At 48.8% G+C, this 24456-nt stretch overlaps 1 protein-coding gene across 1 annotated transcript; it reads right to left on the reverse strand.

Moving 5' to 3' along the window:
- Positions 1 to 1182: 1182 nt before the first annotated feature.
- Positions 1183 to 1893, reverse strand: LOC143363344 (uncharacterized). Its single transcript, XM_076803943.1, has one exon. The coding sequence runs from the start codon at positions 1891 to 1893 to the stop codon at positions 1183 to 1185; it is 711 nt and encodes a 236-aa protein (XP_076660058.1).
- Positions 1894 to 24456: the final 22563 nt, after the last annotated feature.

A 24456-nucleotide genomic window follows, 5' to 3' on the forward strand; every position in this document is an offset into this window, starting at 1 on the left:
CTTTCCGAACAATCCATTAATTCTTCTGCTCCTTTATCGATAGGATTATCGTTCATGTCTACGAATATTATTCTGTGTGTTTTGGCCATATACAGTGATTCGTGAGTTTCTCGGATTTGCAAGTCTCTGTGTGGTTGTCGTATTACACTGGGCGGTTCCACCTGAATCTCTGCCAGGTCAGGGATTTCAGAGGAATAATTATTTTCTTGGTTAGATTTTGACTCCGTGTCATGGTTATCGGATGGAGTTGATAAGAGGTATTCTGTTCTCGTTAGTCCTTGCGGTCCACATTTCCTTTTCTTCCGCATTGTATCGGGTAGGGGTGAATCTTACGAAGTGGTAGTTGAAATTTTCCTTTTTCGGATTCGCACTTGTTCGTCTGGTTTTGTTCGTTTGTTATTTCTGTCCAATACTAATGAGTAGACATCGGATCTTTATGCAAAATTAATACTCAAAATATATGCAAAATATATGCAAAGCATATACGAAATATGTATCGGAAAAGGTCCCCGACCGAACGATACTTGGAATGAGGAGGAGCCGGAATCGCACAGCGCTGTGCATCGAAGTTGAATGAAAGAGAGTCTTGGGCGAACACGGGTATTTTGAATGAAAGTGGACTGTATTTTGAGATGTATGAACGTGAAAAGTATGAACACTGTACTTTGGAGTTTACAATAAATATGTACAAAGAATAACGCGATGAATAACGAGTCTGAACCAAAACGACTAGAAAGCGCGCAGAAAAAGGACCGTATCGCACGACGGTTGAACAGCGAAGCAGGACCCGATTTCGGAGAAAGACCGAGTCTGCCTTCCTGGAAATCGCGGATTGGTCCTTGTGGATCACGCGATGATCCACGATCGACAATTGGGTCGCGATCGATAGATCCCGAAGGGGAAGGACGGGGGTTACGCGAGTTAGCGCAACGGCTTTTCGAGAGACCGCGTTCGGTGAGGAGCGCGTGACGAGGACCCCACCTCCAACGTTCGCGTGATCGCGTACATACCGCTCGCCTTGAAGCATTGCTTTCAAAGACAGCGACGAGCGGACGCAGCCGCATCGCACGCAGAACAACTTAAAAATTAGCCGCACGCAATCTTAAACTAACGCAGAGCTTAAAACTAACGCAGAGCTTAGAACTAACGCAAAGAAATATGTACAGAAAGCATATGTACAAGTTAAGTGGGAGCGGAAGCAATTGGCAACGGGCACAGCTTGACAATCGGACGTGTCAGCTCGGTGGAAGGGGTCTTGTCTGTGACCATGCGGGCCCGACCGTCAACTCCCGGGTGCACGGCTTTCACGCGACCGAGTTCCCATTTGCACGGGGGGAGCATGGGGTTCCGGATTAAGACGAGCTGCCCGAGCTCGATTCCCGGTTGCTCTCGTCGCCACGTGCTTCGCTGCTGGAGATTGTTTATGTAATCGCTCACCCAGCGCTTCCAGAAATGCTCCGTCACGGATCTGACGAGCTGCCAACGCGTGAGGCGATTCGCGGACAGATCGAGGACGGACGGTTGTGGGGATACCGTGAGCGGAGAGCCTGTCAGAAAATGCCCAGGTGTGAGGACATCAAAATCGTCCATAGAGTCTCGCAAGGGCGCTAGAGGTTGCGAATTGAGGCAACATTCGATGGCGCACAGCAAGGTGCTAAACTCCTCGAATGTAAAAGTTGTAGTACCGACAACCCGCCTCAGATGATGCTTGAGGCTCTTCACTCCGGCTTCCCACAAACCTCCGAAATGAGGTGCGGAGGGAAGGATAAAATAGCAGGCTACACCGTCGCTGGCGGTTTTATTTTGAAATTCCGAGTTCCGGAGGGTCGCTCGGTACGCTCGACATAATTCTCGGTCCGCGCCGACGAACGTGATCCTGTTGTCGGAATACATCGCGCAAGGTATTCCACGTCGCGAGCAGAATCGATCAAAGGCGCGGATGAAGGCTGGGGTAGAATAGTCGGAGACGAGCTCGAGATGAATTGCCCTAGTGGCCAGACAGACAAAAAGCGCAATATACGCTTTGCGCGAGGTAATACCGCGCCCGGATGACGCGCGGGTTTGAAACGGGCCTGCATAGTCCACTCCGCAATGAGAAAAGCATCTGGACGGTGGGGAGACGCGAGGGGTCGGAAGTTGGCCCATCAACTGAGCTGGTACAGCAGCCCGTTCGCGGACACAAGCAACACAGGAGTGAATGACGCTCTTGACCAGACTGCGAGCACGGAGTATCCAAAATGTCTGCCGCAGCGTATGTAAGGTCAATTGAAGACCGGCGTGTAGGGAGCGTAATTGAGCTTGTTCGACGATTCGGAGGACCAGTGGATGTGACGCGAGTATGATTGGGTGCTTGACATTGAACGCCAACGGAGCGTGTCGAAGACGTCCACCGACCCGAAGGATTCCGTCGTCATCGACGAACGGATCGAGAGCTGACAGTGAACTTTTTGGGGAGAGCGTGCGGCGCAGGCGGAGCACTTCGACTTCCGAAGGCAAGCAGTCGCGTTGAATGCAACGGATCCAGAAGGTTCGTGCGGCGGAACAGTTCTCGACCGACAGAGCTCGGCCTGGCGTCGAGGAAGTGAGCGAATGAGCCGTCGAGAATTACGTCGCCGTAGAGATCCGCTCCGAGGATCATTTGAATGGGCTCGGAATTCGTGGGAACCGGGTCTGCCCACTGAAGATCGTTCAGATGCTTGAACGAAGACGGATCTGCAGTGCAGTGTGCGTGATAGGCGGTCAAAGTTGGCATAACCAACGCGGTTGTGACCAGCGACGGAGTGGTCGAGTGTACTGGACTCACGCGAAGTTCGACAGACGATCGCACAGTTTCTACGTGAGCTTCGCTGACCGCGGAAATCGTGACATTTCTACGAGTCTTTTTTGCGCGAAACAGTTGAGCTAAACTCTCCGTAACCAGTGTGGCTTCGGAGCCCTCATCAAGAAGAGCTCTTACAATCGCGGTACGGCCAGACGAAGCATGTATTTTGAGTCGAGCTGTAGCCAAGAGCACGAGCGAGGGGGGTGGGGGCGACGGGGAGTCGTCGCAGACAACGATACTACAGCAGAGCAGCCAGCAAGAGGAGATGAAGAGCGGGGAGCCGACGGATCGGCAGGATTCGGGTGACCATTCGACGCTTCGTGCAAAGACGTGTGGTGAGTTTGTTGACAAACGCGACACTTGTATTTGCTCGGACAATCGGACACGACGTGTCGCTCACTTAGGCAGTTGTAACATCGCGAGAATCGAGTTACAATTTCGCGTCGCTTTTCCGGAGACTCGGCCAGGTATCGCGGACACGAACTCAGACAGTGTCGCGATTGACAGAGTGGGCAAGACGATTGCGAACTCGGAGTGTTCGTCTTTCTCGTATTCTCGGGTTTACGGCGCGATTCTAAGGAGACGCTCGGACGCGATGAAGATTGCGAGGTCGTGACGGCGTGTACGCGAGGGCACGGGGTCGACTTCGGCGTCACAGTACCGCAGGATTCGACGGACATTTCGTCGAGCGCACGCGCGCGAGCGGATAAGAAAGTCGTTAACTCGGTAAACGATTTTGGCGTGTCGGACTGAGAAGAAACGAGGAACCAAGCTTTCGACGTAACTGGATCAAGTTTTCGCGACACTAAGTGAACTAGCATGTCCGTCCACAATTCTTCTGGAGAGCGATCCAGTTTCTGAAGCGATGTGTTCGCGACGGTCGCTCGATCAATCAAGGAGTGCAGATCGGCTGCGGACTCGCGCTTAACCGCAGGTAAGTCGATCAGATTCGACAGATGCATTTTAATTAGTCGGCGTTTATTCTGAAATCGCGACGTCAGAGTGCGCCACGCTGTCGAAAAATTGTCGGCGGTTGTCGGAATGTTTCCGAGGGCTTCGAGCGCGGGCCCTTTGAGCGACGACATTAAATAATGCATGCGCATTTCGAGAGAGGAGAGGCGCGCCTGGACCTTGCTGGTGGTGAGGTTGGCCTTCTCGATCTTCCGGAAGTTCTCGACCGTCCGCAGGATCGTCCGTCGCAGCATGGCTTACCGTTGGAAGTCCGCCATCTTGAGAGAGCACGTGTGAACTCCGAAATTTTCCGTGAATTTCAACTTCGCATCCGGCTCGAAGGACCACTTTTATGTATCGGAAAAGGTCGCCGACCGAACGATACTTGGAATGAGGAGGAGCCGGAATCGCACAGCGCTGTGCGTCGAAGTTGAATGAAAGAGAGTCTTTGGCGAACACGTGTATTTTGAATGAAAGTGGACTGTATTTTGAAATGTATGAACGTGAAAAGAATGTGAAAATGTACGAACAGTGTACTTTAAAATATGCAAGAGATATACCGGGTGGTTCACGACAAACAGGCCACCTAAATAGCTCCGTTAGGATTAGAGATAGAAGAAAATGTTAGAGAGAAAAGTTGTACTGTTAAAGGGGGCAAATATGGTGATATAAAAAAATGTTCCTATTGTAGCCGTTTTCAAGGTCTTTTGAAGGTCATCGATGATTTTCAAATAGCACCACATATTTTTAACTTCACAGTGTTGTAGCTGATGTCAAGACGAGTTCAATGATGTGGTACACTATGACCTTTAAATGACCTTGAACTAGACAATTTATGATAAAGCACGCACACACACGCACACAAGGATAACTTCAAAATGTGCAATCATTTTATTTGAACTAAATTAAATGTTCGAAATTATGACCTTGAGCAATAACACAAACATTTAAACGTTTTACAAGGCAATCAATTGTACTTTCAATTGTTTCTGTTGGAATTGATCTACAAGATCTAATTATTCTTTCTTGCATGTTCTCTGGTGTAGTCGGTTGATCACGATATACATCATCTTTGAGTGTTCCCCACAAAAAAAATCAAGAGGAGTTAGATCGGGGGAACGAGCTGGCCATAGTATGTGTCCATTACGTCCTATCCAGCGATTTGGAAATTTATTGTTCAGAAATTCTTTTACGATACGTGAAGAATGAGCAGGACAGCCATCGTGTTGGTACCACATTACTTGACCAATTTCTAAAGGAATATCTTCTAAAAATATGGGCAATGTTTCTTCTAAAAACGTAAGGTATCTAGTTGTGTTTAATGTGCCGGGAATAAAAAAGGGTCTAATTATTTTATTATTAAAAATTCCACACCAAACGTTGATAGTCCATGGTCGTTGTTTATCCACTTGTCGTAACCATCGTGGATTCGCATTACTCCAGTAATGCATATTTCTTAAATTAACTTCACCATGATTTGTGAAGGAAGCCTCATCAGTAAATAATACGTTACTAAAAAATCGGCTATCATTTCTAATTTGCCTCAAACCCCACTCACAAAAATTTACGCTATTTTCGAAATCTCTTCCATGAAGTTCTTGGTGGAGCGATATGTGATATGGATGGAATTTGTGTAATCGAAATATTCGCATGATACTTGCTCGGCTAACGTCACTTTCTCTACTGAGTTGTCTAGTGCTGATGCAAGGATTTACATTTACTGCACCAAGAACATTGACTGCATTTGCTTCATTTGTTACACTTCTCACTTTCACAGGTCTTTTATTTTCTACACTGCCTAATTCACGGAACCTTTTAACTAAATTTGAATAGGTAGAACGAGATGGACATCTGCGATCAGGAAATCGGTCTTTGTAAAGACGAACAGCTTCTCAAAGACATTGACGACTTTCGTAATAAATGGAAATAAGATCGGTCTTGTGTTCGTTTGAGTAACGCATCGCTAAACGGTTATCGATGAACTGATACTGTAACCGTCCTTTCCTACCGTTTCTACCGATTCGCGTACGCTGTTACTCGTATCTCTACTTCGCGTCTCGAGACTATCCCTAACCGTCTCGCAGGGCCGGTTACTACCCTAATTTCTCGAAGCCTGCACGTTTGCGAGCAGGAATGGATTCGTGCCTCCAGGCACTGGAAAGCGGCGAGGTATGGACGAGTTAAATGAGATATTCGTAGCCCAGATAAGGTAACAAAAGATGATATATTCTCGTAAGAACCGTCGTGTGTGTTTGGATACAGTTAATTCCAGGTACCGTGTGGAACAATAGGTCGGCCTCCCGTGCCGACGGCTCGCGACACATAAACAAAGTATTATGAACGCGTGAAAAACGCTCGCGGTACGCTCGCTCGACTCTACGCCCGGTTTTCGGAATCGGTTTAGAAAATCACTCAGCACGGATCGCGCCCCGCGACAAGCAGTTCGTGACCCGTCTGACCGTCCCTACACTCGGCCGGATAATCGTACGAGTGATCAGGATGGAGACAAACACGAAATCGCCGTCACTCCACGCTTCCAATGATTCTGCTCTTCGGCACGTAATCGTGGCCTCTAAGCAGTCTCGGGCGAGGCGGCGGCAGAGTGTCAGTGACCGTGCAAAGTCCGATCGCTCCTATCTGACCCGAAATCCGCGATCGAACGACGTCGTACCCGTCAGACCAACCAGGCACCTGGACGATGTTCGGACAAGTGGCCTGAGTGGAGACGCACACTAAACCTTGGTCACTCCACGGGACGCACGAGCCTACCCTTTGGCATGATACATGGCCTCGGAGTATTCTCGGATATTGGTCACGGCAGAGTGTCCTCGATCGTGCAAGGCGCGATCGTCTCGATTCTGTAGAGACGTGCACTAAACCTCGATTATTCCACGGGACCTATAAGTTCACCCTTTGGCACGATACGTGGCCTCGGAGTGATCTCGGACAAAGGTCACGACAGAATACTCGGGATCGTGCGATGCTCTTTCGTACCGATTCGGGGGAGACTCGCACTAAACCTCGGTCGCTCGACGGGACCCAGGAGCCTACCCTTCGGCACGATACGTGGCCTCGGAGCAAGCTCTGATAAGGTCACGACAGAGTAGCCGCGATCGTACGAAGTACAATCGCCTCGAATCTGGTCGAGACCCACACCAAACCTCGGTAATTCCACGGGACCCAGAAGAGTACCCTCTGGCACGGTGCGTGGCCTCGGAGTACCCTCGATTAAGGTCACGGCAGAAAAACCCTGATTGTGCGAAGTGAAATAGTCTCGATCCAGACGAGACTCACAGAAAACCTCGGCAGTCCCTCGGAACCCAGGAGTTTACCCTTTGGTACGTTTCGTAGCCTCAGAGTACGCTCTGTTGAGGTTTCGGAAGAACCACCGCGATCATGCGATGATTGACTGTCTCGCTTCGACCCGTATAGTACGTACCGTATCTTTGAACGATACTTATACGTACCCTATACTAATATTTATATTTGAAGGACGAAGTGAATCTACTGTGTCTGTTCGACGCGATAATCGCACGCTTCGCGACGCGTTTCTATCTCTGCGCGACGCAGTTCTCTAAATTTTACAAAATCGTGTCGTACCGACACACGGCGCCTTCCACTCGCCGTCGCTCCTAAATAGTACTCGTGACTTGCTCGCTGCAAGTAATGTACACTGACACTAGTAATGCTTCACTACGGAATTGATAATTAAACATTTCTCGATCAATCTTTAGGCGAGTGAAAATTATGTAATCTCGTTTGACTACTACGCGGTCACGTCCGAGAGTCACGGAGCTTTATATAAAACGTTTCGACAGTGCCACGGCGCGGTTTGCGCTCGTGACTCCTCGGTTTGAGGCGCGTACGCGTTGAGAGCAGGAAGGACGGTTTGCCTTGCTCTGCCGAGTCGGTTTGACTCCTCGAACGGGTACCGTGTTTCGTCGAACAGACACAATTCTTAAACGCGTGTTTCTCGGACCGCTTCCAGACGTAGAGTGCTCGATCGCTGGCTCGCATCGACCTCCTTCGATCATTATCGAGTGGGGATCGATGCGTGCGCAACTCGACAAGGATCGCGATATCTCGCGATCCCTCACTATCTCCGAACTCGCGAACAACGTAGTATGGTACGGTGGTGGGGTCGTATCGCCGACCGATACGTGCGGTATATGTGTATGTAACCGACACGGTTACATATTACCCCCACCTCCACTTTCGAGATTACCCGTGCAACACGCAGTATCGATGCACGGTAATCTCGAACACTACTGAATCGAGTACGGAGAAAAACAAACGAAAACGTTAAACTAAATGCAGTCTTTTTCCAAAATTAAATGTACGTTAAACTGAAACGCAGTAACACTATAACGAGAAGAAAAAAAAAATAAAATCAGTCCTTTATCGCTTGACGGAACAAACAAGCCAAAAAAAAAAAAATTTTTGCACTTAACGCAGTAATACTATAGTAACGAGAAGAAAGAAAAAGAAATAAGGTCAGTCTTTTATCGCTTGACGGAATAAGCAAGCCAAAAAAAAAAATTTTTGCACTTAACGCAGTAATACTATAGTAACGAGAAGAAAAAAAAATAAGGTCAGTCTTTTATCGCTTGACGGAATAAACAAGCCAAAAAAAAAAGGTTTTTTTGCACTTAACGCAGCAATACTATAAGAGAAAAAAAAAATTTTCACTGAGTCGCATTTTGATACTCCTAATAAGAACAGGAAAAAAAAAATATAAATAACTAAACACTTCTTTCACACTGGGGCACAGCCGCGCACTTATTTTTCCCCTTTTGGTGATTCCAAGAGCTCTTCGATGAGGCTTTCGGTCATCGTCAGCAGGCCTAATGGGTCCCGTGCATTCACTTGCGGCACTGGGAGGCGCGGGTCTGGGTCGAGGTCACAAGAGTCCCAAGAGACGTCTGGATCCTCGGCTTCCTGTTGCTGTTGCCGCTGCTGCACCTCTGCCTCCAGTGGGATGACCTCCCAGGACATCTCCATCTCGTCTGGGCCCGTGTCTCCTGCTGTCGGCGCCCCGGGTTGTGTTACACCGGCTGCCGGCGTCTTTTGCGCGTTTCTTGCCCCTGGTGTATCGGGTGGTATTGCCTTGGTTGCAGGCGTGTCTTCGGCTCGGGTGGTGCCCCGTCCGAGCCCTCCCCAGCCCCTGTGGGCCCTTTCTGGTCCACCCTTCGGCGTCTGGGTCTGGGCCGGGACCCGGTTGACCCTGGCTTGCGTTGCTGTACCGTGGGCGTACCGCCGCTTGCGCCATCGCCCGGTTTTCCACGGGCCTGGTGCAATTGTTGTTAGCGCGTGGGGTGGAGGGTTGTGGTACTTTATATCCACCCCAGTTTGGGTTGGTCGGCTGACCATTGCCCATGCCGCGTAGGCTTGGTTGCCGGCTTCGGTGCTCGCACGTTGCTCTTTGGCTGTTGCCATGTTGCTTACTGACTTGTGAATGAGCTATTCACCGGCGTTACCCGTCAGGTTTATATTGGGCAGGTTTTGGGGGTTTCCTGGAATTCCCCACTCGGCTCGACCCTGATGAGATGTACGGTGGATCTTTTGTTGACATCTCGGTCCTCGTCCGGTGGCTGTCCTTGTTGATGGTAGTGTCGTAAACACGAAGCATGGAATGTGCCACGGATTTCCTTCGTGTTAGGGTTTTCCAGCATGTACGTTGAAGGTCCTTTTTTTTGTACTATCTTGTACGGACCTTCGTACAAATGGAAGAACTTGGCTATCTCTCGGTCGGCGGCATTTGATACCGGGTTGGTCTTTACCAATACATGGTCACCCAGTTCGTATTCTATGTGAATTTTTCCGGTGTTAGCTCGCTCGCACCGCTTCCGTGCTTTGTTGGTCATGTGCCGGAACGCGAGCTGTAGCTTGGCGTGGTACGGCTCGTCATCTGTCGTTCCAGGCTCGGTGGAGTGATGGACCCACCGTGCCCATGGTCGCATCGGTTTTTTATTCAGCAGGAGTTCGGTTGGCGTGAAACCTGTGCCATCGTGCACCACTTCGTTGCAGCAGGTTTCGATGACGTCGACCCACTTGGCCCAGGAGGCGTGTGCATGGGCTGCCACCGTGCGAATGATCCGTCCGATCTCGCGGTTAACCCTTTCTACCGGGTTGCTCTGGGGGTGTCGGATGGAGGAGAGCACGTGGTGGATGCCTTCTCTCTGGAGAGCTTCCGCCCACTTCCTTGAGGTGAATTGCGTCCCGTGGTCGGTGATGATCTTCTTGGGTTTCCCGTACGTTGGAATGTACCGCGTGAAAATTCGCGCGAGCGTTACGCAGGTAGTTGCGTTCCGCATGGGATACAATTTAACAAATTTTGTGAATAGTTCCTCCACTACGAGAATATATCTGACTCCCCCCCTTGAAATCGGCAACGGGCCGTAGAAATCGATAGACAACACGTCGAGCGGACACTTCGGTATGATACTCTGCATATCGGCATGGGTCGCGTGTGTAGGAATTTTGACTCGTTGGCATGTATCGCACGTGGATACCAGTTTTCGCACATGTCGATGTAGTTTCTGTACGTAAAAAGATTCAGATATGAGTCTTACAGTTTTATCTCCACCAACGTGTGCGTAAACTTCGTGTATCTCACGTATGAGATTGTCACGTAAAGCTGCGGGGATGACCGCTCGTTCCCCACCACTTTTGTTCACGTGATACAACGTGCTATTATAGAGACGATACCTAGATTTTTCGTTAGTGCCTTGTTTTACGCACTTTTCGCGAATGTGACGCAATTTATCGTCCTTCTGCTGCCATTCGGGTAGCCGCTTCAGGGCCGTCGCTAGGGACGGTGATATTGCTCGGGCAAGTGCTGTCAGAATTGGTATACAAGTCTGTCGATCTGCCCTCTCTCCACTGGGCATGTTATGCAATCGACTCATGGTATCTGCCGGGATGTTTTCTTTCCCTGGGCGGAACTGTATTTCTAGATGGTAGTCTTGTATCGACAATATCCACCGAGTAAGGCGTTGGTTTAACAGCTTGCTATTCATGAGGAACGTAATGGCTTTGTGATCGGTGAAAAGTACGATCGTAGCCCCGTACAAGTACGTCCTCAGCTTCCCTAGCGCCCATACTATTGCCAGGAGCTCTTTCTCGGTGGTGAAATATGCCAATTCCGGCCCTTTTAGTGTTCGGCTCGCGAAGGTGATTGGTCTTAGTTCGCCGTTCGCGTTATTTTGCTCAATTACTGCTCCGATTGCTGACGAGCTCGCATCCGTGGATAGGAAGAACGGTTTACGCGTATCCGCGTATTGTAATACCACCTCGGTACAAAAAGTGCTCTTTATTTTGTCGAACGTCGCTTGCAACGTGTCGTTCCATGTCCAGCGTTGTCCCTTTTTAAGCAGGGCGAGCAGCGGTGCCGTGGTCTCGGCATGCTTATCGGTGAATTTGCTATAATAGTTCACTAGCCCGAGGAAGCCTCGTAGTTGTTTGACGTTTCGAGGAGATGGAAACGCACGGATTGCGGCGAGTTTTTCGGGATCTTGTTTGAGGCCTTCTGTCGATAAGATGTGCCCGAGGAATTTTATTTCGCGCCTCATGAATTTACATTTCTCGAGGTTTAGCGTGACATTATGGTCCCTTAACCGTTTTAATAGGGCGGAAAGATGTTTGATGTGTTCCTCGAATGTTGTAGAGAAACAAAGGATATCATCGATGAAATTGACGACGTATCCATCCATGCCCTCGAGAATTTGCCTCAGCGCTCTCACAAGGCTTGCGCTACTTGTCTTGAGGCCGAAAGGTGTCACTACGTACTCGTAACACCGCCCGCGGTACAAGAAAGCCGTGTATTTCCGCGAAGCTTTATCCAGGGGCACTTGCCAGAAACTGTTGGTCAAGTCGAGGCTCGTCAGATAATCCACTCTCTGGAAACGTTGGAAAATCGCATCTGGAGTCTCTGACATCTCGTGATCGTCGACAAGATATTCGTTTAGCTTCCTCGCATCGAGACAGAGCCGTAGCGTCCCGTTTTTCTTCAGCACTGGCACCACCGGGTTCAAGTACGGGCTGGTGCTCGGTCGGATGATATCGTTCTTTAACATTCTTTGGATTTCCGCATCTGCCGCTTCCATATGCTTTAGCGGTATCGGATACGTCCGGCTGCAGTATGGCTTAGAAATTTTCACGTGTAGGTGATGCTCGTAACACGCTACTCTTCCTATTTCCTCCCTCCATACTTCTGGAAAGGCCTTGATGACACGACGCAGCGCGGATTTTTCTGCTGGCGTCGCTGGCACGGTTTTTAGGAGGTGAGTTAACGTCTCGCTCGCTGTCCTTTTCAGCTTGTCCGTTCGCTTCGTGGCTTCTCCCACCGTTCTTATCTTCGGGTCAGCTGGTTCCGTTTCTTCGGACATTTTGATTGTAATTTGCCCGTCCCTGGTGTTTAACGAGAGCGAGTCTTGCTGGAAATTTACCGTAGCCTGTGCCTGTCTCAGCGCGTCGACGCCGAGAATCATCTCGCAAATCAGTCCAGGTACAATCACTGCCGACGTCTCTATCGTCTTATCGTTATGGCTGAGAGTCACCCAGATTTGTTTTTTCAATCTGGCCGACCTGCTTCCCGTCGCTCCAATTACAACGGCCCCCGTCACCGGCAATGTTGGGCACGTGCGCAGTTGATCTTGGTGCGACGTGTACCATGCCTCTGAAACCGCTGTGACCGTACTACCCGTATCCACGAGGGCTCTGACTGGAATGCCCTCGACTTTCAACGGCACTTCCGGACAGCGATTTGCTTCTTTACATGGTGGTGGAGATCCCTCGTCCTCTTGGAGCTCCTGGCGCGTGTCCGGAAACAGCGAGCCGATGGTCAGATGGACATTTTCCCCGTGTGCGTTCGAGGAGATACCTCTCGTCTGAGGGGGGGAACTACTCAGACGAATCGCTGAGGCTCCCCTTAGTCGTTTTCCGCGGTCGCTTCCAATTCAGGGGCGTCCGCCTCCTCTTCAGGAACGTCTTCGTCAATTTGCGCCGTTCGGATGCGATTTGGCGTCGAATCCCTCGGTCGATCTGGTGGCCGCCTGTAGTCTTGCCAGGGACGAGTAGTTTCGTACCTCGGTCTCTGGTATTCTGCTGCGGGTCGCGGATGTTCGGTCATCTCACGTTGACCTTCCCGGTTGGGTCGGGCATGGCTCATGTTAAATGGAGTCGACCGAGTCGGGTTCGTTGTAGGTTGGATTACCCTCTCATTGGCCGTGCGGACATTCCAATCTCGTACGTGGTTTGAACGTTCCTCCTGCTTTGGGCGATTCACGGTTCCCCCGTTATCGAACCGCTCGAGCAAGGCTAAGAATGCGTCGACCGTGCTGATATTTTGGCCGAGAACGCAGTCATCCACTGCCTGGGTGTAGTGCCTGGCCAGCATCTGGACGATCTCTTCGTCCGCTGGCCGTGGAATCAGATCGCGAGCTGTACCGATGAGTTTCATCGCGTAGGCGACTCGAGGTACGCCTGATTCAGTGCGATGTACCCCTATATTGAGATTGTCCCGCACTTTCCGTTGGATTGCTGAACTCCAAAACCGGTCCCGGAGCGCCTGTGAGAACTGTGCCCAAGAGGTAACTTGCTCGGACACAATATCCCACCATTCGCCTGCGATGCCTCGCAATGATTGTCCGAGGATGAACTTTAACTCATCGTCGGGGAGGCGTGCTGCTTCAATGAATCTTTTCATCTCTCTTAGGTACTTGGCCGGCCTTTCGGTAGCCTTGCCCTCGAAGGTTGGCATTTGTGGCTTCACCATGAAGGGGCGGCTACTCGGTGCCAGGGTCGCATCAAAGCGCACAGAATCGTTTGGGGCCCATCTTGAATCCATGGAATCACGTCGCAAGCGGCGTGTCGCATCGAAATCCGGCGCCCCATGCAGATCGCTTCGCTGATTGTCGAATCGGTGACTTGTGTTTCTGGTTTCTTCGGCATCGGCGACCCGATGTGACGCAATTTGCCTCCGGAAATTTGCGAGACAGTCCCGTACCTCGTCGCGTACATCTGCGACGCGTTGTGCGTGCGTCTTTGCATCGCGGTCCAACCGTGCCTCTATCTCACGTCGAAAATCGCGCAATTCCGCGCGGTATTCCGTTACTCGTTCGTATACCTCCTCAACTTCGACTTGGGCGTTCAACCGTTCTTGGAGCCTTCCCATTTGCTCTTTCAGTCGAGCAACTTCGGCCTGCAGCTCGCGGATTGCAGCAGAAGTAAGTCCTGCAGCAAGGACGTTGGATAACCCGGTCGAACGTACCTCGTTTGTGGTGGTGGGGACCGGCGCGGGAACATCCCCGAGTTCACCGCCGGACGGACCCGGGGGCGGTGTTCTTACAACGCGCGGGTTGTTTGGCATGTTCTCTACCTGGGTGTTGCTCGCGTCAGGTGTATCGTTATTCCCTAGCAGTGCCGCTTTTCCACGAGATCGAAGCTTACTCATACCCTGTTTCTATAAGATCTCGCTCGTCCAGACCAGACCGCCCCACGTTGGGCGCCAAATATGTAACCGTCCTTTCCTACCGTTTCTACCGATTCGCGTACGCTGTTACTCGTATCTCTACTTCGCGTCTCGAGACTATCCCTAACCGTCTCGCAGGGCCGGTTACTACCCTAATTTCTCGAAGCCTGCACGTTTGCGAGCAGGAATGGATTCGTGCCTCCAGGCACTGGAAAGCGGCGAGGTATGGACGAGTTAAATGAGATATTCGTAGCCCAGATAAGGTAACAAAAGATGATATATTCTCGTAAGAACCGTCGTGTGTGTTTGGATACAGTTAATTCCAGGTACCGTGTGGAACAATAGGTCGGCCTCCCGTGCCGACGGCTCGCGACACATAAACAAAGTATTATGAACGCGTGAAAAACGCTCGCGGTACGCTCGCTCGACTCTACGCCCGGTTTTCGGAATCGGTTTAGAAAATCACTCAGCACGGATCGCGCCCCGCGACAAGCAGTTCGTGACCCGTCTGACCGTCCCTACACTCGGCCGGATAATCGTACGAGTGATCAGGATGGAGACAAACACGAAATCGCCGTCACTCCACGCTTCCAATGATTCTGCTCTTCGGCACGTAATCGTGGCCTCTAAGCAGTCTCGGGCGAGGCGGCGGCAGAGTGTCAGTGACCGTGCAAAGTCCGATCGCTCCTATCTGACCCGAAATCCGCGATCGAACGACGTCGTACCCGTCAGACCAACCAGGCACCTGGACGATGTTCGGACAAGTGGCCTGAGTGGAGACGCACACTAAACCTTGGTCACTCCACGGGACGCACGAGCCTACCCTTTGGCATGATACATGGCCTCGGAGTATTCTCGGATATTGGTCACGGCAGAGTGTCCTCGATCGTGCAAGGCGCGATCGTCTCGATTCTGTAGAGACGTGCACTAAACCTCGATTATTCCACGGGACCTATAAGTTCACCCTTTGGCACGATACGTGGCCTCGGAGTGATCTCGGACAAAGGTCACGACAGAATACTCGGGATCGTGCGATGCTCTTTCGTACCGATTCGGGGGAGACTCGCACTAAACCTCGGTCGCTCGACGGGACCCAGGAGCCTACCCTTCGGCACGATACGTGGCCTCGGAGCAAGCTCTGATAAGGTCACGACAGAGTAGCCGCGATCGTACGAAGTACAATCGCCTCGAATCTGGTCGAGACCCACACCAAACCTCGGTAATTCCATGGGACCCAGAAGAGTACCCTCTGGCACGGTGCGTGGCCTCGGAGTACCCTCGATTAAGGTCACGGCAGAAAAACCCTGATTGTGCGAAGTGAAATAGTCTCGATCCAGACGAGACTCACAGAAAACCTCGGCAGTCCCTCGGAACCCAGGAGTTTACCCTTTGGTACGTTTCGTAGCCTCAGAGTACGCTCTGTTGAGGTTTCGGAAGAACCACCGCGATCATGCGATGATTGACTGTCTCGCTTCGACCCGTATAGTACGTACCGTATCTTTGAACGATACTTATACGTACCCTATACTAATATTTATATTTGAAGGACGAAGTGAATCTACTGTGTCTGTTCGACGCGATAATCGCACGCTTCGCGACGCGTTTCTATCTCTGCGCGACGCAGTTCTCTAAATTTTACAAAATCGTGTCGTACCGACACACGGCGCCTTCCACTCGCCGTCGCTCCTAAATAGTACTCGCGACTTGCTCGCTGCAAGTAATCTACACTGACACTAGTAATGCTTCACTACGGAATTGATAATTAAACATTTCTCGATCAATCTTTAGGCGAGTGAAAATTATGTAATCTCGTTTGACTACTACGCGGTCACGTCCGAGAGTCACGGAGCTTTATATAAAACGTTTCGACAGTGCCACGGCGCGGTTTGCGCTCGTGACTCCTCGGTTTGAGGCGCGTACGCGTTGAGAGCAGGAAGGACGGTTTGCCTTGCTCTGCCGAGTCGGTTTGACTCCTCGAACGGGTACCGTGTTTCGTCGAACAGACACAATTCTTAAACGCGTGTTTCTCGGACCGCTTCCAGACGTAGAGTGCTCGATCGCTGGCTCGCATCGACCTCCTTCGATCATTATCGAGTGGGGATCGATGCGTGCGCAACTCGACAAGGATCGCGATATCTCGCGATCCCTCACTATCTCCGAACTCGCGAACAACGTAGTATGGTACGGTGGTGGGGTCGTATCGCCGACCGATACGTGCGGTATATGTGTATGTAACCGACACGGTTACAATACACTCGCAATAATTCGATGATCATAACTGACTCGGCATACATACCAGTAGTTTGTTGATAATCTAGTTTGTGTACGCTTAGAGATCACCTTCCGTTAACGGAATACGTGTTATGAGACCTAATGACTGAAGGAATTAAATTTCTGTTGATCAAACAGAGTAGTCAAACTATATCTATTAATGAGTCCAAGGTCATTTGAAGGTCATAGTGTACCACATCATTGAACTCGTCTTGACATCAGCTACAACACTGTGAAGTTAAAAATATGTGGTGCTATTTGAAAATCATCGATGACCTTCAAAAGACCTTGAAAACGACTACAATAGTGTAAGAGCGCGCGAGCGCACGATTTGCCACAAGGGGTAGCAGGGCAGCGACGACGTCGATGGAATTCGACGATCGCGACGCAATCTGACGATCAGCGGCCACGGTCCGCGGCGCAGTTCGCCTAGACAATTAACGGCGTTGCCATGTACGGGCGTGAATAAATAAAGTTTCGTTGAAATAAAGTTTCGCGATTACAATAGGAACATTTTTTTATATCACCATATTTGCCCCCTTTAACAGTGCAGCTTTTCTCTCTAACATTTTCTTCTATCTCTAATCCTAACGGAGCTATTTAGGTGGCCTGTTTGTCGTGAACCACCCGGTATACAGGGTGGTCCACGCAATTGTTGAAAGTTATAACTCCGTTATTATTGCATTTACGAAAAAATGATAAAGGAGAAACATAAATGGTTCGAAAAGCACTACATCTGTAGGCCTGTAAATTTTTTTCTTTAAATATAAATGCATATTTTTTTGCACAGATCGATTCTTCCGTTCATTCTACGTAAAAAAAATCAGTTGCCTTCGAGCTTTCGAGGCGATAGGACGTGTTCGTGCGACAGTGAGTGTGTGTTTACGCGAAGTAATATTTACACCCGACGTTCCGGCAATAGCTCTGTTTACTAGTGCAGTTAACGAAGAGGGAACTTGCCGTTTTGGCAAGTTCGATCCGCTTATGATTCCAAACGGAATCCCAAAGCTAAACCTTGTAACGGTGCATGCCTCGTTGCGGGAAGCGCTGCGAGGCGTGCGAGCCCTCCCCGGATTGGCTCAGCGGCCAGGGTTCTTTGGGGAAAGGGAACGAGGTGATTAAATGAGAAACGCTCGGTTAATAATGAAAGAAATGATAATGTTTTATTTTAATTAGTCTCGGTGGCCGGATTCCCCGTTGATCCGGCGACGGAGTCTCGGCGGGGGCCTGTCTCTCGGCCGGCCTGGTTACAAAGAAACAAAGAAAAAATGAACCGTGACACAGTGGTCCAAATCGAGAAATTCAGTGACTTTTTGTTATAACTTTTGTACCATAAGAGTTATCGGGATGAAATTTGCACTAAAATTTGTAACGGTTGCGTCTCGCCTGCGTGGAGGCGCGAGCGAGGCGCGCGGTCCCTCCCCTGGATTCGCTCCGCGACCAGGGTTCGGCGGGGAGGGAGAAGGAAGTGGTCTAATAACTCAGGCCGTGTTGGTGAAAACAAAACTGATTTATTAATTGAACGACGTGGTTGAAAGAAACAAAAGGAATAAGCTTGAGTAAATATAAAATGAACCGCGACGCGGTCTGCTGGTTATCCGCCCGGATTCCCAGACGGTCCGGCGTTGAGCTGGCGATGGCCGGTGGCCTAATAACCAAAAAAAAATAAATAGACCGTAACGGTGGAGTCCGACGCGAGTATCTTATATTAATTATCTACGAGAACTAGCCTATAGTAACCGCGGGACGCCGGCACGGTCTTCGGTCTCGTTCGTACGCGGGAAATATTCGACGCGGGCGAGACGCGCTCGCGGGAACGGTGCCTGCCGTCGGACGTCCTCGGCGCGGTTCGGGTACGGTCGCGGCGCGTATCGCGAACGCGGTGCGCGGGGAGCGCGGGTGAGCTGTGCTCGCTAACGCGGTCCTGAGTCGGGCGCTCTCGGCGCGATCCCGAGCTCTCCCGATCCTCGAGATGGTATATCCACCGCGGCCCAGCGAACGAGAGTGGATCGGCTTCGTTTCCTGGTGGCTAGGCACGCGGGCGCGGAGAGGAGAGGGTTAGGAATCCGCGGGACCCCCCACACGTCGTCCCCGCCCTACCGCGGCTCGAGCACGTAGGCACAGACGTAAACCTAATGCCTACGGCCCGAAACCGGCGAGGGCGCTCGTCTCCGGTAGTATACCGAGAGGCGAGCTCCACACGCTGCTGCGGCCGATCGACGACTAACGTGCGGAGCGCGACGCTGGATCCCTGAGGGGAGAGCGGGACGCGGGAACAGGTCCAGGTGGTGGGGACGACGGTCCGGAGTGTCGTATCCTCGGTGCTCTGAAAAGAGCAGGCCGGTGATCGACTGCCTCCCAGGATCCTGGTCGCGGTCTCGGTTTCGCGTAGGGGACGTAAACCCACTTACGCTCTGCCGATTCCAGCGCCTCGTCGTGTTCGCCCGATAGTATACCGCGGCTAGCACGAGTTGGCGCGGCTGCGAGAGGATCTGGGCCCGGGTGTTCACCCGAGAGCTGCTCCAGACCAACTCCGGCTTCGGCTGGTTCCGTCGCGATCTTTATAGCCCGAACGCGGACCTCGTGTGCTCGTTCGCGAATCTTCGGCACACTGCGATTGGTCCGCGCTCGGGCTGGATTCCGCGGATTGGCGCGCGGCTATCCCGCACCGGTGATTGGTGCGGGCTAAGGTACAAACCGACTCGCAACGAGACACATACGTCTCGTTGCAAATTCATTAAAAAAATAGTCAATTTGAACTTAAAAAAATTAATATTTTTTAAATTTGTTAAACAATAATTTCTTATTAATTTTCATTGATATTTTTCACTAAAAAAAAATTGTTTAAATACAATCTTCCAAACCATTTTTTCTTTCTAAGTGTGTATTTTATATTTGTTTCACACATGCAATGTTTAATGAATTGGGAAAAATGTAAATTTGAGGAGTCGGGTAAGGTAAAAACGTCACATAACTGTGTCAAAAGATATTTTTTATAATAATTGATAATATTTGTAATATTGTATATAATATAAAATAATTTAGTAACATTTTTGTAAATCTTTTGTGATAAAAATGTGATAACAATGATGGTTTTATAATATAATAATAATAACATGAAATATGAAAAAATAATATTTGTTTATACTTTGGCAGTCTTCATTCTCAAATGGTTTTGTCTAGCATTATTTTTTATAGTCCATCCATTTCAAAGCCTGCCTTTTCTATTATTTAATTATTAATAATTCAGCTTCTGGTTCTAAATTTTGTATTCTTTTCTTACATGATTTCACTCGCATTGCTGACATGTGCGGGTCCGATGTCAATAAAAGTCTATAAAATACATCTTCATTTGTTAATATTCTGTCTGATTTTCTTGTATGTTTGTATCTAAATTGTTTAAAGTCTTTGTGACGTGTTTCTTGAGCCTCCTCCGATAATTGTCCGATTGGTAATAATGCGTGTTTTATTACATCTGCACCATGCATTAATAACTTATGGACTGAAGCAGGCATGGGATACCAATCATATAGCGCTACAAATTGTTCCGCAGTACTTCGTGTATATATTCGAAATGTTTCCACGTCTACTCGATGAATGGAAGAGATCACCTGTAATGTAGTATAATATACAATTTTCTAATTAATGTTATGTTAGATGCAGCGAAAAAATTAGCTGTAGTATGACATGAAACTTTTTAATCAACGTTACATCTAGTCCTGTAATGTCTGAGGCCATTTGTGCGTTTCTAAAAAAACGTCGTGCTATGTTTCCGTCATTACTTGATCCCCATCCTTGTTTTACATAATCAATGTAAAGCCCCATTTTTTGTCGGAATTCTTTCTGTATTTCCTCTTTTCTTTTTGTTCGAATTTCTTTTAGTTCCGTAGTGTTGGCAATCCATTTTTTAAATGGTAAATTATATGCTATGTGGATTAGACATTCTAAGCATCTGATCCAGGCGTGTAGCGATGATATACCAAATGAATACCTTGATTCATCACAGACTTTAGAATTTATTAATGATAAATTGTTCATTTCCTTTGGTGATGCTTTGCAGATGTAACACCTCATAGCCGAAGTGGTGTTCGTAATCGTGTTGCAAATTTTATTATCAACCATAGTTAACTGCATTTTATATGTTACCCGGATATTTCCTATGTTCGTAACTTTTAAATTTTTTATTTCGTGTTCATTAAATTAAATTCATTTAAATTTTTTTAATTTTCTCCATTTAGTCCAGCATTAACTTTTAATACATTGTGCAGACTAATTAATAATGTAAGACACGATTTCTTATCGCAAAAATCTGCTCTTTAATTTAAAAAAAAAAAGCGCGAGAAAATATTAAATAGGAACGTCAGGGCATCGCATCAAAGTGAAGCAATTTTTCTCGTGAAAAATACTCTTCTTAAAATGTCCAACTTTCAATATTTATTACAACTATAATATTTAATAAATTGTACTAATTTCTCCATTTCCGAGGTCTATGGACATTTGGGAAGCAATGTTCATTGATCAGGTATTGATACATGAAAGTTCATTTTCGGGCCAAAAGTCACTGAATTTCTCGATTTGGACTACTGTGCGTGAGTGTGGACACCCGGTAACGGCGCGGACCTAAATTACGGTCGAATAACGCGAGCTTAATCCTAACCGATGGAATACCTAAATCTAACGCCCTTATCTACTATTAACGCGGCTTAATCCTACTTTACACGCGGAGCGTCGGTATCTCCGGTACTGGTACTCGTCCCGGTGGTCTGGAGTATCGCGGTGGGCGCCGTCCGCCGGTGGACGACGGCAGAAAACCGGAATCAGGTTCGGTACGGTGCGCGGTACCGCGGTGCGAGCTCTCGGCGCGGTCCCAAACCCCCACGATTCTCGTCGCGCGGTCGCCTCGGCGAGATGGTTGTAACGGCCGCGGCCCAGCAAGAGATCGTGAATTGGCGACGTTTCCTGCGTCGGCTGGGCTCGCGGGGCGCGGAGAGGAGGTGCGGGATTCGCGGAACGCTCCGTTTGTCGTCCCCGCGTGGCCGCGGCTCGAGTACGTATACGCAGACGTAAACCTAGTGTCTACGACTCGAAACCGGCGAGGTCGCACGTCCCCGGTAGTATACCGTAAGGCGAGCTCCACACGCTGCTGCGGTCGGTTGGAGACTAAACGCCTGGAGCGCGGCGCGGAATCTCGGACAGGAGCGCGGGATGCGGGAACGGGTCCGAGGAGTGGGGATGACGGTCCGGAGTGTCGAAACTACGGTGCTCTGAAAAGAGCAGGCCGTCGATCGACTGCCTCCCAGAACCTATTCGCGGTCTCGGTTTCGGCGTATGGGACGTAAACCCACGTACGCCTCGGCCGATCCCAGCGCTTCGGCGTGTTCGCCCGATAGTAGACCGAGGCTAGCACGATTCCGCGCGGCTGCGAGAGGATCTGGGCTCGGGTGTTCGCCCGAGAGCTGCTCCAGACCAACTCCGCTCTCGGTTGGTTTCGTCGCGATCTTTATCGCCCGAGCGCGGACCTCGTGTGCTCGTTCGCGAATCTTTGGTACACGTCGATTGGTCCGCGCCCGGGCCGGATTCGCGGATTGGCGCGCGGCTGGTCCTAGCCGGTGATTGGTGCGGGCCTGGTCGCAAACTCGCTCGCAACGAGACGTACGTGTCTCGTTGCAACCTTAAAAAAAAACGGTGAAAACTATACCATTAAAAATCTACAACTTAACCTCAATTCGCAAATAACTCCAGCGGCAATGGATATTGACCCCTCGAAAGCTAACGAATCAGGGAAGAAGCGTTAAAAAATCTCGCCAATCAATACCCCAACGGTCTCCAAAGAACAACAAGTTAAATGGTTAAGCAATGTGCCCGTAAATAACCCATTCAACCTTCTACAAAATCTAAATGACGATACTACTGAAGACAATATAACGACAAACATCAATCCCCAACCTAAACCTCCTCCAATATACATTGAAGCCCAAGTCATAAGACCACTTGTGGAACTGTTGAAAGATATTGCTAACGACAACTTCACCATTAAACAATTAAAAAACTGTGAAGTCAAAATCCAAGTTAATACATCCGAGGACTACAGAAAGCTCACCTCAGCCTTGAAGGAAAAGAATGCTAATTTCTACACCTACCAGCTGAAAAAAGAAAGAAGTTACAAGGTAGTACTAAGAGGGATGCATCATAGTATGGATACAGGTATAATAATCGATGAATTGAAAAAACTCAACCACCAGGTAAGACAAATAAACAATATCACTAAAAGCGTTACAAAGAAGCCGTTGCCACTATTCTTCATAGAACTTGAGCCCAATGCAAACAACAAAGAGATATACAAAGTCGACAGGCTATATAACATGATAGTATCATTTGAACCTCCCAAAACAAAATGGGACATTTCTCAATGTTTACGCTGTCAGTCATATGGCCATACCAAGAATTACTGTAACCGAATTCCAGCATGCGTGAAATGCGCAGGTAAACATTGGTCCTCGTACTTGGATAAATGTACAAACTGCCAGGGAAACCATCCGGCAAGTTACAAAGGTTGTCTTGTGAGAAAACAGTTGCAGCAAAAACTTTTCCCCAAACTTAGACATAAAATGGTCAGTCCACATTCAAATCTGCATAACGTAACGTATGCCAAGCAAAACAATAATGCTCCTGAGGGTGTACACAACGGTATAGGAAATATTAATAAAACATTTGCTGAAGTAGCTCGATCTCAAGCTAGGAAAGATCCGTCCGCATTGCCCGAAAATATAAACTCCACTTCAACGTTAACAGAACTAAAAGATCTACTAACAACATCAACTAAAAATTCTGAATTAATAACCAGCATGATTCTGCAACAAACTCAACTTTTAACTCAACAATCACAGCAAATAAATAAAATGTTAGAACTTCTATCACTCCTGCTAAACAATAACAATAACTAAAATGGACAACTTAAATATTGTTATTTGGAACGCTAATGGGCTACAACAAAGATTACACGAGTTAAAAATCTTTTTACATACTAACAAAATCGACGTGATACTTATCTCAGAAACACACCTTACCGCTAAGAACCACATTACAATCCCTTCTTACAATATTTACGATACCAAGCACCCATCTGGCAAAGCACATGGAGGAGCAGCGATAATAATAAGAAATGACATTAAACATTGTTGGAATGTGAGCTTTTCATACTCTGTGCCGTGACAATATTCAATGAGAAGGCGCCCACCGATTTGATTAATCGGTGTGCTCTCTTCGTTGCTTTTTTGTTTTTACGAGGCCACCGATGTTCGTTTTGCGATGCCACCGATGCTCAGTTGAAACTCTGACCAGGCAACCGACACGACGTGTTGCTACTCTATTTAACACCTTTTTTTTTGTAAAGCGGAAAATAAACCACATTATTAAAATATAAACGCGTTATTTTCAATAGGTTATGGGCCCAGGTTCGCAGCCTGTGTAAACTGAATCTTTACAAAAAAAAAGTGTTGATATCGATCGTAATCGCGCGCGAAGTGCAGTTACGTGTGAAATAGAGGTTCGGTCAGTTTTTTGATTTCAAGAGCGAAATCAAGATTTCCTAAGGCCTGTACTGTTTGTGCGAATCAAACATGTCCGATCAAATCTCAACTCGAAACGTGGTCAAGTTTGACGGCAAAAATTTCCAGCTATGGAAATTTCAAATGAATGCCATTTTCGTGGCGAGCGGCATCGACGATATCGTGGACGGCACGAGGGTAAAGCCGGAGGAAGTTGAACAGCTGAAGATTTGGAAAAAGGACAACGCAAAGGCCATGTTCTTGATTTCATCCGCGATGGAAATGCCTCACGTGCAATGCATTTTGACCTGTAGCCACGCGCGGGAAATGTGGCTAAAATTGATCGCGATACACGAACAGAAATCGGAAACGAATAAACTTATTCTGACGCAAAG

The sequence above is a fragment of the Halictus rubicundus genome, unplaced genomic scaffold (assembly GCF_050948215.1).
Source record: "Halictus rubicundus isolate RS-2024b unplaced genomic scaffold, iyHalRubi1_principal scaffold0035, whole genome shotgun sequence".
Taxonomy (NCBI): domain Eukaryota; kingdom Metazoa; phylum Arthropoda; class Insecta; order Hymenoptera; family Halictidae; genus Halictus; species Halictus rubicundus.